The sequence below is a fragment of the Sphaerodactylus townsendi genome, linkage group LG05, assembly GCF_021028975.2.
Source record: "Sphaerodactylus townsendi isolate TG3544 linkage group LG05, MPM_Stown_v2.3, whole genome shotgun sequence".
Taxonomy (NCBI): Eukaryota; Metazoa; Chordata; class Lepidosauria; order Squamata; family Sphaerodactylidae; genus Sphaerodactylus; species Sphaerodactylus townsendi.
Genome location: NC_059429.1, coordinates 89,857,246 through 89,871,725, shown reverse-complemented (window position 1 = coordinate 89,871,725; position 14,480 = coordinate 89,857,246). Strand labels below are relative to the sequence as shown.

The 14,480-nt window shown below is 39.7% G+C and overlaps 1 protein-coding gene across 3 annotated transcripts in view; it reads left to right on the top strand.

Annotated features, from left to right (window-relative positions):
* PLXNA2 (plexin A2) overlaps nucleotides 1–14,480 on the top strand; it is a 533,025-nt gene that overhangs the window by 351,665 nt on the left and 166,880 nt on the right. For all 3 annotated transcript variants that reach the window (XM_048496018.1, XM_048496021.1, XM_048496020.1), the window contains exon 9: nucleotides 17–131. In XM_048496018.1, the coding sequence (XP_048351975.1) occupies nucleotides 17–131 (115 nt within the window). The remainder of the gene's footprint in view (nucleotides 1–16; nucleotides 132–14,480) is intronic.

Below are 14,480 nucleotides of genomic sequence, written 5' to 3'. Positions count from 1 at the left end.
ATTCCTTTCCTGACAGGTGCCTCTCTTGTGTGAACAGTGCTTTTCGTTGTCACTGGTGTAAATATCGGAACCTCTGCACCCATGATCCCACAACATGCTCATTTCAAGAGGGGCGAATCAATGTTTCTGAGGTATGGACTATTTTTAGTGGCATAGTTTTTTGGTGTGATTCTCATGAGATTTTATAATTTCAAAAGTAAAGAAGAAGTGTTCCAAAGGGGCACAGTAAAAGTAAGTTGTTTAATTCCTTGTTGGGTCTTATTTCAGTATTAGGTGTTTCAGTATTAGAGCCTGACATGGCTTTTAGAAAATGGAGAATCCAAACCTTCAGGAATGCATAGCATATTTTCAAGCCAAAGACAAGAGGTATATTTAGAACAGAAAGCCTGTGAAAGTTTCACTGTTTGGGGAGGACAGTAAATAGCACCTATTTGATCGATACAAGAAAAAAATAATTCCCATCAACTTCTGTTCGAGCAGAAATTCCTTTCCACAATTTTAGACAGTAATGTTTACTCAATCACAAACTCTAAACTAATACATTGGTCTTATCCATGCTTAGCTTTTAGGTTTGCAACATTAATTGTCACAGCCACAGCAAAACATAGAGGTTTCTAGAGCATGCATTTTACAACTGGATTTTACTGTGTGAAAAGACAAAATCTGCTTGCAAATGATCAGTACGGTGCATTGAAAGTGGATTGAAAGTGCATTATTGAGTGTATATGTAAGTGCTTTTACATTGCAAGTAAAGTACTGAGGACCAAATTAGATCTGTGAGGCCCCTTCCACACGGGCCAATAAACACAGATGTAGGATGCTAAAAAATCCGTGGGGGGACTTTGCACAGATCCCACCCCCAAAATGAGTCTTCCCCGTGTAATTTCCCCAACCCAGATTTTTTTTTTAACTGCTAAACTAGCAAGTCTTAAAAAATCCTGGGTTGCAGCCACTTGGGAGTGAACAGCCAGGCAGGAGGTGCTTTATTTACCACCCTTAAAAAAAATAAATTGTAGCTTGTACCTACATAGCTATGCAGGTGTAGACAGTCATATCGTGGAACTCTGACATGGCTGTGGGGTTCATTTGTGCAAGCCTGCGTGGGAAGTAATTGGTGGGAAGTAATTTAAAAAACTGGTGGGAAGTAATTAAAAAAATAGATGTATCTCCATGCAAAGGTGCAACAGCAACCCGGATTGTTTCCATGGGCTCCAATCGTTGCCTGCACAGATGCATGTGAACGTGAAAACAGGAAAATTGGTTCCTTTATCCTGACTGCAAACCATTATACATTTGCTGTGCAGAAGGGGCCTGAGAGATCCATGATGAGACCTCAGTGTTCAGTAAATAGTAAGAGCAACCATAGGAGTCCCGTGGTTAGAACAGCACAAGAAGGTGCCTATCTTTTTTGCTCTGTGGGTTAATACTATTATAGGGAAAAAGTTAAACCCACTCTCCTTTGCAGTGCAACTTCAATCTGTACAGTGGCTATTTCCCAGTCTATTTTAGTCTTCAGTCAAAGAAGGAGCACTTGAGGGTGCAGTGCCAGCTGTTATGTGCTTTCTCTTCATGCAGAAATTTAAAATGGTGTTGTGGATGCTCAACCTTTGCTCCAAGTTATAGACATTTGTGATCATGGTCTAGGCTGAAATAGAGAAATCACAAACAACAGCCCACATGTTTAAAGAGTCACTGAATAAAAAAGCCAAGGAAAATAGAGTGCTGAAGCTTGGTACTAGACCTTATTGTGTAGACTTCTTCCTTAGATAGACCAAACCCCTGCTGCTGAAGTTCCTTCCTTCCTACCCACTCCAGCAATCTCCTGGGGTTAAAATATTGTGGGAGCAGAAGTTGGGAGATGACAGCAGCTTCCATAAAAATGTTGTGTGAAGGGACTGTGGCTTATTGGTAGAGCATCTGCTTTCCAAGTCAAAGGTCCCAGGCTCAATCCTTGACATCTCTAGTTAAACAGATCAGCTAGTAAGTGATGTAAAGCTTCACCTTCAGACTTGAGAGCAACTGCTGGCCAGAGTAAATGGTACTGACCTTGATAAACCAGTGATCTTACTCAGTGTAAAGTACCTTGAGGTATTAATGGGTGTGCACCTCAATGGTATGTGAAAGGTGGATTCTTGGCTTACACCAGCAAACTCAGGTGGATATGTCTGGAGGGTGGCTTAAGCCAGCAGACTCAGGTTGGTACATTAAATGAAAATGAGATAGGATACTGCTCATGAGGCCTTTTGAGATTAAAGAATCCATCAGTATTTTTCACAAACACAGCTTCTGTGTTTGATTGTGAATTTCAAATATATTCCACTTATGGCAGGATTAAGCACTTGTCATTCATACTCTTAAAGGAAGAGCCAGACTGGGAAGGAAACGACATGTAAGCAAATAAAGCACTCAGTTATAAAGGCAAAATCAAGTTTATTTTATAAAAGAATTTTGCTGCATAGTAAGAAACACTAGTCCAAAACAACATACACTTGACTGGTTAGAAAGATGCCAGGAGATAATATAACCTAAAATGGATTGCATGTCTGGGAACATCAGCAGGGTTTGGCAACAGAGAAGAGGCAGACATAAGTATCACTGGGAGCACACTTTCCCTCCTTGATACCTTTTACCAAAAACAACTCCAGACAATTTGTGATGTCAGAAACTTCAGAGCATTTGAAGTTTCTCTGTGCACATAGAAGATGCCCAAAGAGAAGTTCGTAATTCTAAAGACAAAGCAAAAGCTTTAAAAAGCCAGATGTAAAACCAAGATATATCTTTTTAAGATGGCAAAAGGGAACTATTATCTTTTATCTTTCCTGTGCTTTCGTGAGGATACATCTTCCTTCCTGTCCAGTGGGGGTTATCTTCATTCATTTTCCTTAACTCTGGGAATTTGTTTTCAAGCTTGAAAGCAATAGCAGCAAAGTTTCCTATTGCTGTAGGCTGCTCTCATTACCCTGGTTAAAAAAAAAATGAATGGGGGAAAGTGTAATTTCTCCAGACCAGTAAAACTGTGACATATCTGGGAATTGAACTCTGGAGAAATTCTTTTCTAATTGGTATCGCAGAACTTTTTTATACATCCATGCAGGGTATTCAAAAAACTGGACTAAAAATCTGTCCAAGTGGGAAGTACTAAGAGCAATAGGAGGTTTGGCTTTCTTGAACATTAGCCAGTTTTGTTTTATTTTGATGACCCTGAAGAAAAACTTCTTTAAATTGTGAAAAATCTGCCTCTGTGACTCCCCCTGCCACTTCCTTCCTGTCCTGCATAGCTGGCAAAGCTTCTGTTAACCTCTCTCTAGTTAGCATATGTTGAGCAAATCTATTGTGCTACTTTGAGAGATCTCTCTTGCTAAGCGTAAGACACAATAATACAAATGGAACATTGTTCCACATGCCTGCCTGCCCAACCAGCTCAACAGTCTAATGTGCTTTGCCTTTCTGAGAAAAATGAGATGGGGTTTGCAAATAAAGTAGAATTCAGTTATTATGTTAAAAGCAGTTTGTAGAAAATAATTCACAAAGTCCAAAAATGTCTCAGTTACGTTTTGTTGTATTTGTTTATTTGTTTTCTGCACCACCCTTTCATTACCACCCTGCTAGCAAAGCTGTTCCTACAGCTGCCTTAATATATTAGTGAAATGTTCACAAACGAAACCCTTGCTGTGAACAGAGGACAAATTGTCTTCAGAAGCTAACAAAAATGATACTAGTGCAATCAAATGAGTGCTCTTTGGGGGAAAAAAAGGACACATACAAACTGAAGTTGAGGATCAAGATGGATTGTAAACACAGAATCCTGCCTTCAAAATAATTTTGACATACTATTTTTTTTCCTAATAGGTTAAAATCACACTTTTTGCCTGATGTTAACCAATGGTATGAACCCTGACATGTTGCTACCAATTGTTTGTTTATGTCAGAGTGAGTATGACCTGAAGCTTTTAAAGTAAGGTTATACTTTGCAAAATGACTGAAAAAGTGGCACTTTCATGTTTCACCACCTTGTTTCCAATAATGCTTGGAGGCAATTCTGCTGTCTTCAGTCACTCAAGTAAATTTGCGCTGCATGGTTTCTTTGCCTTTTGCACTCCAGACAAATTATTATTTAACACAGTTAAACAACTGTGTGCTTACATCAGTGCAAGTCAGCCTGTTAAGGCAATGATGATATGTGACACACATTTTCTTTGAAGGATTAACTAAAAATAGCACAATTCACCTTATGAGAATCAGTTGTCGCAAGGTGTTAACTTTGTTGATATGATACATATTCTTTCTCAGATATCCATGACACCATGTATGTCTGAATGCTTTATCAAAGGTCGTATTTTCCTGGATGCAAGAACATCCTTTCAGTAATGAAGGGTGTTTGGTCTTTAGGGAGTAATGAAGGGTGTGTGGTCTTCAGGGAGATTGTCAAGTACCACTCAATGATTATTGGATATGAATGGACTGATTCAGAACCCACAATATCTATGCAAAGCATTCTGTACAGTCCTAGGGAAAATTAAAGGAAACAAGTTCTAGAAGAATATAGGAGAGAGGGATCACAGTGAACATCCAAGCACAGACTTGAAAGGCGGAAACAGAAGTAATATCACAATGAATTCAAAATGAAAGTCAAGAACAGGCATTGACTGAAGTGAAGAACAGACATTTACTGAAAGCCCATAAAACCAAACAGGAATACAGAAAAAAATGTAATGAAAACAAGGACTGAAAGCTGGCACAACAAAGCAATGCACATTCAATTTCTGGAGACGATCAAGTACAAGTGGAAAATGAAAAGACCTAGCTGTGGTTAACAACTGGAATTCTGAAAAGGGAAACTGAATCCCTGATTTTAGCTGCTCAAGAACAAGCTATTAGAACAAATACAATCAAGGCCAGAATAAAAAAATCTTCAGATCATGCAAAGTGCAGATTGTACAAGGAAGCTGACGAAACTATAGATCATGTACTCAGCTGCTGCAAAAAGATCACCCAGACTGAGTACAAACAGAGGCACAATTCTGTGGCCAAGAGGATCCACTGTAATTTATGCAAGAATCACATTAGGACAGCTAAAAATTGGTAGGAACATTGTCCAGAAAAAGTCATGGAAAAAGAGGTCAAGATCTTGTGGAACTTTCGAATCCAAACCAAGTGTTGGCATATAATACACTGGACATCACAGTGATCAAGCACAAGAAAATAACCATCATTGACATAGCAGTACCTGGTGACAGCAGGATCATTGAAAAAGAACATGAGAAGGTCACTAAATACCCCGATTTGAAAATAGAGATACAACGATTATGGCATAAACCAGCTGAGGTTTGTCCCAGTGGTAATCGGCACTCTGGGCACCATTCCAAAAATGCAAGGTCAGGACTTGAAACATCTTCAAATTGACAAAATCAACATCTGTCACATTCAGAAGGCAGCCCTGCTGGGATCCGCACGAATATTATACCGATTCATTACAACATCCTAGTCCTCTTAGTAAATTTTGAATTGTAATGAACCAGCTAAAGAAATGGCAGCTGTGATATTAAACAATAATAATAATATGCATTCCCCACCCTGTAGTGCTTATAAGAAAGCTTTTTACCGTGGATATTGATATTGAGTCTAATTTTATAACATGAAAGGAATTTCTATGAAGAATGTATGTGTCATTGTTTCACTGCCAGGTTTATGTTGATAAAAATATATATCTATGTAAATGGGAATAGCATGCAGCAAACTCAGGTTTCTGTGTTTGTGTTCTCATCTGTGTTCCTGTGGTCTCATCTCAACAGGAAAAAAATAAAAATTATTCACCCAGATTTGGGCATCTGCTTTCTTTTTTGGTATCCTCTGGGTGGAGTGAACATGATTTCTGTGTACATAACACTGAAACAAGCAGACAGCATATTCAAAGGCTTTGAAAGGTTGAAGTGGAGGGTTCTGCTACCTTTCAGCAGAAACATTGAAGTAATAATCTCACCTTGAAATCTCCATATCTGATTGTGTTTTCTGCCTGACTTGAAGTTCCTTGTAATTATAATCATTGTCAGCAGCATCAACAAAAAAACTGAAGCATCTCTGTGACCTTTAATGTCTACCATATTTTGCAAATGTATAAAACATTGTTATGAGTTCAACTTTCCCGCAAAAATTTGTGATAAAGTACTGCTAATTATTCACTTCTGCTTCCTGATTATATACTTTATGCACTGCCCTGGTGTTTGAGGAAAGTTTTATGACCTCTGAGGACATAACTTTACTTAAATATGATCTCACTGTATTTTCTGTTATTAAACATCCATTAGTTGCAGAGGTATTTGTAATTTTTCTACCTGGCATCCCAAAACTGCCAGGATATTTTTCAAATTACCCTAATATTCAGAAGCAAATTAGAGTAGGATTAAGGTCAGAAGTCATAACTGAAAAGACTTCAAAACACCATGTGCCCTAATTTATTTATTCAGAACTTTTATATGCTGCCTTTCCAGAGATGACTCAAAAATAAAAATACAATAACATCATTTTTAAAAGCACAGAAATTATCAATAATACAGGACATAAAAGGGTAGTACAACATTCAACTATATAACATTATAATAATAAAACAGTCCTCTGTCTAGAAACAGAACAAAATAACCACCTAAAGAGTTGGAACTCCTCCATTAAAAGCCTCAGACTTAAAAAGGATTAAAGTTAGCACCAAGTGGTCTTCAAGGGTGTTCCAAAGACACAGAAAAGTTCTGTCTGTGGTCACCACCCACCTGACCTCTGCAGGTGGAGGCACAGAGATACTAGCTTAGAAGGTAGATCGTAACTGTAGATTGGACAGTTCAGAAAAAATGTTACTTCAGGTATGCCTGTCCCAAGCCATTTAGGTCCTAAATCTGAGAGCCAGCACTTGAAGTATGTTCTTGTATGCCTACACAGGGTTTCCATCAGTGGTGGGATTCAGCAGGTTCGCACCACTTCTGCAGAACCGGTTGTTAAAATGGTGCTTGTAAACAACCAGTTGTTAAATTATTTGAATCCCACTACTGGAACTGGTTGTTCAATTATTTGAATTCCACCACTGGTTTTCATGACTTATGGTCTCAAGTTCCTCTGAAATTAGAATGGCCCAGTACTTTCATCTGAGAACCATAATCCAGTGGTACTTCGTTATGCACACACAGCCTTTGTTTGCATACAAAAACTTATTCATTACAAAGGAAATAGAAGAATTTGACACACACACACAAAGTGGAACATAAACACTATTCTAGCATACTACAAGAATTTACTAGGAAATCTGATTTGAAACATTAAGTACCGTTCAATAAAAACATTCCAAACATATGCCTTAGTATGGTGATACATCTCATTTACATTTTATTTCCTGACACTTACCACTTGTACTATGTTTTGCACAACTGTATCCTTAAGAACATAAGAACATAAGAACAAGCCAGCTGGATCAGACCAAAGTCCATCTAGTCCAGCTCTCTGCTACTCGCAGTGGCCCACCAGGTGCCTTTGGGAGCTCACATGTAGGATGTGAACGCAATGGCCTTCTGCGGCTGTTGCTCCCGATCACCTGGTCTGTTAAGGCATTTGCAATCTCAGATCAAGGAGGATCAAGATTGGTAGCCATAAATCGACTTCTCCTCCATAAATCTGTCCAAGCCCCTTTTAAAGCTATCCAGGTTAGTGGCCATCACCACCTCCTGTGGCAGCATATTCCAAACACCAATCACACGTTGCATGAAGAAGTGTTTCCTTTTATTAGTCCTAATTCTTCCCCCCAGCATTTTCAATGAATGCCCCCTGGTTCTAGTATTGTGAGAAAGAGAGAAAAATTTCTCTCTGTCAACATTTTCTACCCCATGCATAATTTTGTAGACTTCAATCATATCCCCCCTCAGCCGCCTCCTCCCCAAACTAAAGAGTCCCAAACGCTGCAGCCTCTCCTCATAGGGAAGGTACTCCAGTCCCTCAATCATCCTTGTTGCCCTTCTCTGCACCTTTTCTATCTCCTCAATATCCTTTTGAGATGCGGTGACCAGAACTGGACACAGTACTCCAAGTCCGGTCGCGCCACTGCTTTATATAAGGGCATGACAATCTTTGCAGTTTTATTATCAATTCCTTTCCTAATGATCCCCAGCATAGAGTTTGCCTTTTTTACAGCTGCCATACATTGAGTTGACCTTCCCATGGAACTATCAACTAAGATGCCTAAATCCCTTTCCTGGTCTGTGACTGATAGCACTGACCCCTGTAGCGCGTATGTGAAGTTTGGATTTTTTGCCCCTATGTGCATCACTTTACATTTTGCTACATTGAACTGCAGTTGCCATTTCTGAGCCCACTCACCTAATTTATCAAGGTCCACTTGGAGCTCTTCGCAATCCTTTGTGGTTCTCACCACCCTACATAATTTGGTATCATCTGCAAACTTGGCCACCACGCTACCCACCCCTACTTCCAGGTCATTTATGAATAGGTTAAAGAGCACTGGTCCCAAAACGGATCCTTGGGGGACACCACTCCCGACATCTCTCCATTGTGAGAACTTCCCATTTACACCACTCTTTGTTTCCTGTTTCTCAACCAGTTTTTTTAATCCATAGGAGGTCTTCCCTCTTATTCCTTCATTGCTGAGTTTTCTCCAGCAGTTTCTGGTGAGAACTTTGTCAAAAGCCTTTTGGAAATCCAAGTGACAATGTCCACCGGTTCACCCTGTCCACATGCCTGTTTACACCCTCAAAGAACTCTAGTAAGTTTGTAAGACAGGATTTGCCTCTGCAAAAGCCATGCTGACTCTTTCTCAGCAGGTCTTGCTTTTCGACATGTTTTATAATTTTATCTTTAATGATAGATTCTACTAATTTACCAGGAACAGATGTCAAACTGACTGGCCTGTAATTTCCCGGGTCCTCCTAGATCCTTTCTTAAAGATTGGTGTGACATTGGCCATCTTCCAGTCTTCAGGGATGGAGCCTGATTTCAGGGATAAGTTGCATATTAAAGTGAGAAGATCAGCAATTTCATGCTTGAGCTCTTTAAGAACTCTTGGGTGAATGCAATCTGGGCCAGGGGATTTGGTAGCATTTAGTTTATCAATGGCTGCCAGAACTTCTTCCTTGTCTACCACTATCTTCGCTAGTTCCTCGGATTCGCCTCCTAAGAAGCTTGGTTCAGGTACAGGAATGTTCCTCACCTCCTCTTGGGTGAAGACAGATGCAAAGAATTCATTCAGCTTCTCTGCAATCTCCCTGCCATCTTTTAGCACACCCTTTGTTCCTTTGTCATCTAACGGGCCTACCGCTTCCCTTGCTGGCTTCCTGCTTTTGATGTACTTGAAGAACTGTTTGTTGCTGGTCTTGATGTTCGCAGCCATGCGTTCCTCATAATCCTTTTTTGCTTCCCTTACAGCTAACTTGCTTCTCTTTCGCCACCATTTGTGTTCCCTCTCATATTCTTCATCAGTCAAACTGGACTTCCATTTTCTAAAAGACAGTTTCTTTTTTCTGATAATTTCCTCAACCTCTCTTGTTAACCATGGTGGCTTTTTTTTGGACTGGACTTTTCTAACCTGTGGAACACATTCCAGCTGAGCTTTTATTACTGTGTTTTTAAATAACCTCCAAGCATCCTGGACAGTTTTGACTCTCTTGATTTATGCCAATAAAAAGGTTGATGATGATGATGACTCTCTTGATTTTCCCTTTCAGCTTCCTGCACACTATCCCCCTCATCTTTGAGAAATTTCCCTTTCTGAAGGCGAATGTAACTACATTAGTAGTTGCCACTTGTTCGCATGCTGAGATACTGAATCTGACAGCATTGTGGTCGCTGTTCCCTATCGGCTCAACAACACTGACTTCCTGCACCAGGTCCTGGGTCCCACATAGAATTAGATCTAGGATCACCTCTCCCCTGGTTGGTTCCACAACCATCTGCTCTAAGCCACAGTCATTTAGCATATCCAGGAATGCTCTCTCCTTACTATGACCTGAACATGCATTTTCCCAGTTTATATGGGGATAGTTAAAATCACCCATTACCACTACATTTTTGTTTTTGTTGGCCTCTCTAATTTCTTTTTCCATCTCAGAATCCTCTTGTGCACTTTGGTCAGGGGGACGATAATATATTCCTAATATTAAACTGTTCTTCATACCTGGTATTGATATCCACAGTGATTCTTAGAATGAAGTGCATGTTTGTTTCAGCATGCTCATGAAAATGAAACAAGCTGTCCTTTTTAACATGTCCCATGTATTGTTAATAGGGTTCACAACTTCTTCTTTTTGTTCCATCATGGGACAGACATTTTTAAATCTAAAAACAGAAGTCAAAACATAGATTTCGATCTCAGGTAGATGTGCATCTTGGAAAATTCTGAGTGCATTCATACAGTGCAACTTAAATGTAATTTTCTTTTATGGTTTAGCAATGGAGTTAGGGAAAATTGCTTTCCTGAATGTATCACGATAGATAGATAGATAGATAGATAGATAGATAGATAGATAGATAGATAGATAGATAGATAGATAGATAGATAGATAGATAGATAGATAGATAGGTAGGTAGGTAGGTAGGTAGGTAGGTAGGTAGGTAGGTAGGTAGGTGGGTTAGGGTTAGGGTTAGGGTTAGGGTTAGGGTTAGGGTTAGGGTTAGGGTTAGGGTTAGGGTTAGGGTTAGGGTTGGTTGGTTGGTTGGTTGGTTGGTTTTCTATTCACTGGTAAATACTGAACTAGGCATTTCTAACATGTTTGCTGAGAAGTCTTCAGTTCAGAATTATCCACCAGTTAGTTTTGGCAAAATGCCCAAAGTCTGCTGTAATACAGGCTTTGAAAGCTTATTAAAGTGTAATGCTAAGCACTGGATTTGCCTTATCACAGCAAAATATTTTTGTACTCCAGCTCATCTCCTAATTAATAAATCATTGAAAGGTGGGATTTTAAAATATCTATTAAACAAGCAGTTGTCCAGGAGTTGAGCGGTATTGCATAGTGCTTTGCTTTTATATGGCAACTTCAGCTGTTGAACCCCTTGCCTTAATTGTGATAAGCATTGTTTAGAAAATGGTAATGAAAATGAAAAATATTCCAGAACTTCATTAGGGTCAGGAGACCAGACTTAAACAAACCAAAAACTGAGCTTTCATGGCACTGAACATTTCTGCTGTTGCTGCAGTCTTCTTGATGGTGCCTTTGCAAGTCTTCAAGGGGATGGGGTAGGACTGCCAGATTCAGGCTGTCAAACTCCTGAAGATTTGTGGATGGAGCCTGTGGGCAACAGGGACCTCAATGGGGTACAATGCCACCAAGTTCACTCTCCAAATTATCTTTTTTTTGATAATTTTTTATTGTATAGAGTATTCATACATTTGTTACATTTAATATTTTTCTTTCATCTATACATTTTTTCCATTTTCACCCCCCTCCCCCCTTCGCTTTATTAATTTTTTCATGCAAGCAGCAGGAGGTTCATTCTTCTTATTCTCTTATTCCATGGCTCTTCGTTAAATCCGGCTTCTTCAATCCATTCTTTATACACTGTCCATATCTTCTTAATATCTTCTATTTTTTCTTTCCATAAAATATTTTTTGCTAGTCTTTCAAATATCTCTAGCTGTATTTGTCCCCATATATATTCCAACCATCTTGAAACTGTCCTTTTTTTATCTTTCCAGCCCAACGCCAACACTGCGTGTGCTGCTCTAATCATTATTTGATACATTGGTTCCAACCTTCTATTCACTCTAATGTCGTCTGTTATCCCCACAATGAATAATTCTTTATTTACATCAATTTTTACTTTTACCAGTAGTTCTATATATTTTAAAATGTTCTCCCAAAACTTTTTCACTTCTTTGCATTCTATCCACATATGTATATAATATGCTCCTTTTTCTCCACAATGCCAACACTTTGGGCTTAATCCTTTAATCATATAGGCTAGCTGTGTTGGGGTTCTGTACCATTTTAGTATAACCTTTCTTTCTAATTCCACATATTTTTCAATCTTTATCTTCTTCATACTATCCAATATTCTTTCTATTTTTTCTTCATCTAAGAAATCATCTTTTTCCCATTTTTGTATCAACGTTCTTATCATGAATTCTTTATCCTCTACTATATATTTGTATACTGCTCCTATAATCTTCCCTTTCGTTATTTCGTGGAGTCTTAACCATTGATTCATTATACATTCACCTTTTATTCTATATTTCCTTAACTTTTCCCATAGTCCTACTCTCCAAATTATCTACTTTCTCCAGGGGAACTGATCTCTGTAATCTGATGTTAAGCAGTAATTCTGGGGGAACCTCAGGTCTCACATAGAGGCTGGCATCCCTACTTCCTGATTATAGTCCTATCTCTCCCTGTACACACACACACACTTCACCCTCTTAAAGTCCAAGAATGCTAGTGCTCTCCAAAATAAACTTTTTTTGTTTAACCATATGGGCTCCTGCAATTAATTACATGAACATTCTATTTACACTTAAACTTGGTGCTTTGTGGGTCAGTACTTGGGCTACTGGGAGAATGTTCCAGTATGTGGTTGGTGGGTGGTGTTTGTGGAAGGAGAAATACTGGTGTGAAATACAAGAACTACCAAGAAGGGGATGGATAGATTAGTTATATAGTTAGTATATTTTACAATACGGTACTCTAGTAACAAGCAACAGAGGCATAGTTAGGTATGAAAAGGCTGCCAGTTGTGAGAGAAAACTTCTGTTAGACCCTGAATTGTTTGGGAAAATGTGTCAGTTTGGGTGAGGGGGCTCAGCTAAACTGGTCTCAGGTTTGATATAAACAAAAAGATTCATGTGAAAAGCAAGCTGCAAGTACCTGAAGGAGGTGGTAGTCACTGCAATATTAGCCATTGGCAAGGGAGTTCCTGGTGTGTTTAGGCTTTGCCCTTAATCAGGAACCACTGTGTAGGATGGGTAGGGGAGGAGGGGAAAGAGTAAGGTTGCTGAAACCAATATTTGTTGATACAAAACAGGACTGAATATTAACCTGTGTGCCAAAACAGTTGAACTATGACTTTTTGTTCTGATTGATCTGATTGAGAGCCAGCATGGTGTAGTGGTTAATAGCAATGGACTCTAATCTGGAGAACTGGGTTTGATTCCCCACTCCTCCATATGAACAGCTGCCTCTTCTGGTGAACTGGATTTGATTCCCCTCCCCTTGGCCCTTTCTGCATGGGCCAATAAACACAGGTTAAGGGTGGGGAAAAAACCGTGCTGGGTGGGAACTTTGCACGGTTCCTGCCTCAAAAATGGGTCTAGCCTGCTCCTCACTTGCGCTAATGGCCACAAGGTGGGTTAAATGACAATCACGTTATCCACAATTCTTTGGGGGAAGGCCGAGTTGGATCTGCTGCCAAGTGAAGGGCCCCACATTGGAGGCACGTTACTTGGTTGCGGCTTTCTTGTTCCCTCCCCCCACCCCTCTTCTGCATAGCCACCCAGGAAAGCACCGACCTGGTATGACTCTTGGGGTTGTCTGTGGCTGGCTGCATTGCAATGCTGTGGAGAAGACTGGGGACAGCCACAACAGACACACCTCCGTGTGAAAGTGCATCGCCCAGCCACATTGACTCCAGTGCTGCCCACCCAGCACTGTGCAAAGGGTCCGGGGGTGCACTGGCCTCATATATCCCAGCTGCACCCCACATTCATTTTGTCATGCGGAAAGGGCCCTTCACATGAAACTTGCTGGATGACCTTAAGCTAGTCACAGTTCTTTGAGAACTCTTTCAGCCCCACCTACCTCACAAGGTGTCTGTTGTGAAAGAAAGGAAGAGAAAGGAGTTTGTAAGCCCCCTTGAGTCTCCTTATGGGAGAGAAAGCTGAGATATAAATCCAAACTCTTCTTCATAATCTGAGTTTTTATTTGGGCAATAGGAATGTGTTGGCTGAGGGGTCTATAAAAATGGTGAAGAAGGTCTCAGCTTTGTTTAGTTTTTCTGAACTTGTTGGGAAGATTATAGATTAAATTCATGTTGCATGTGAAATTACTAGCATCAGGTGGTCTAAAGTGAAAGTTGCAACATGAAGAACCTATTGTGAAAATTTAAAGTGATTGGCCATGATCCAGTCAAGGGCATATTCCAGAACAATATGAACATTTTGGGTTGCTAATTGTTTTTCAGAAAGACATTATAACGTCCCTAGTACACTTTTTATACTCTGAGTTTTAAAAAATCTTGTATCTCAGTGGTTGACGCTACATGGTGCAGGCAGTATAATCAACGATCATCAGTGTAATCTTGCTTGGACACAGTTAACATCCTTGCTGCATTTGAATTATGACTTCTTAGATATTAATCCACTTCTTCATACTTCTTCCAGATTTCATTCCTTCCTTTGCTACCTTATAGTTTAGGATCCTGCATTTTGTTAAACAACAGCTGTTACTAAAGGGATTCCAAACACTGGGAGTGCAATAACTGTTTGACAGCATAGAGATTTTTGA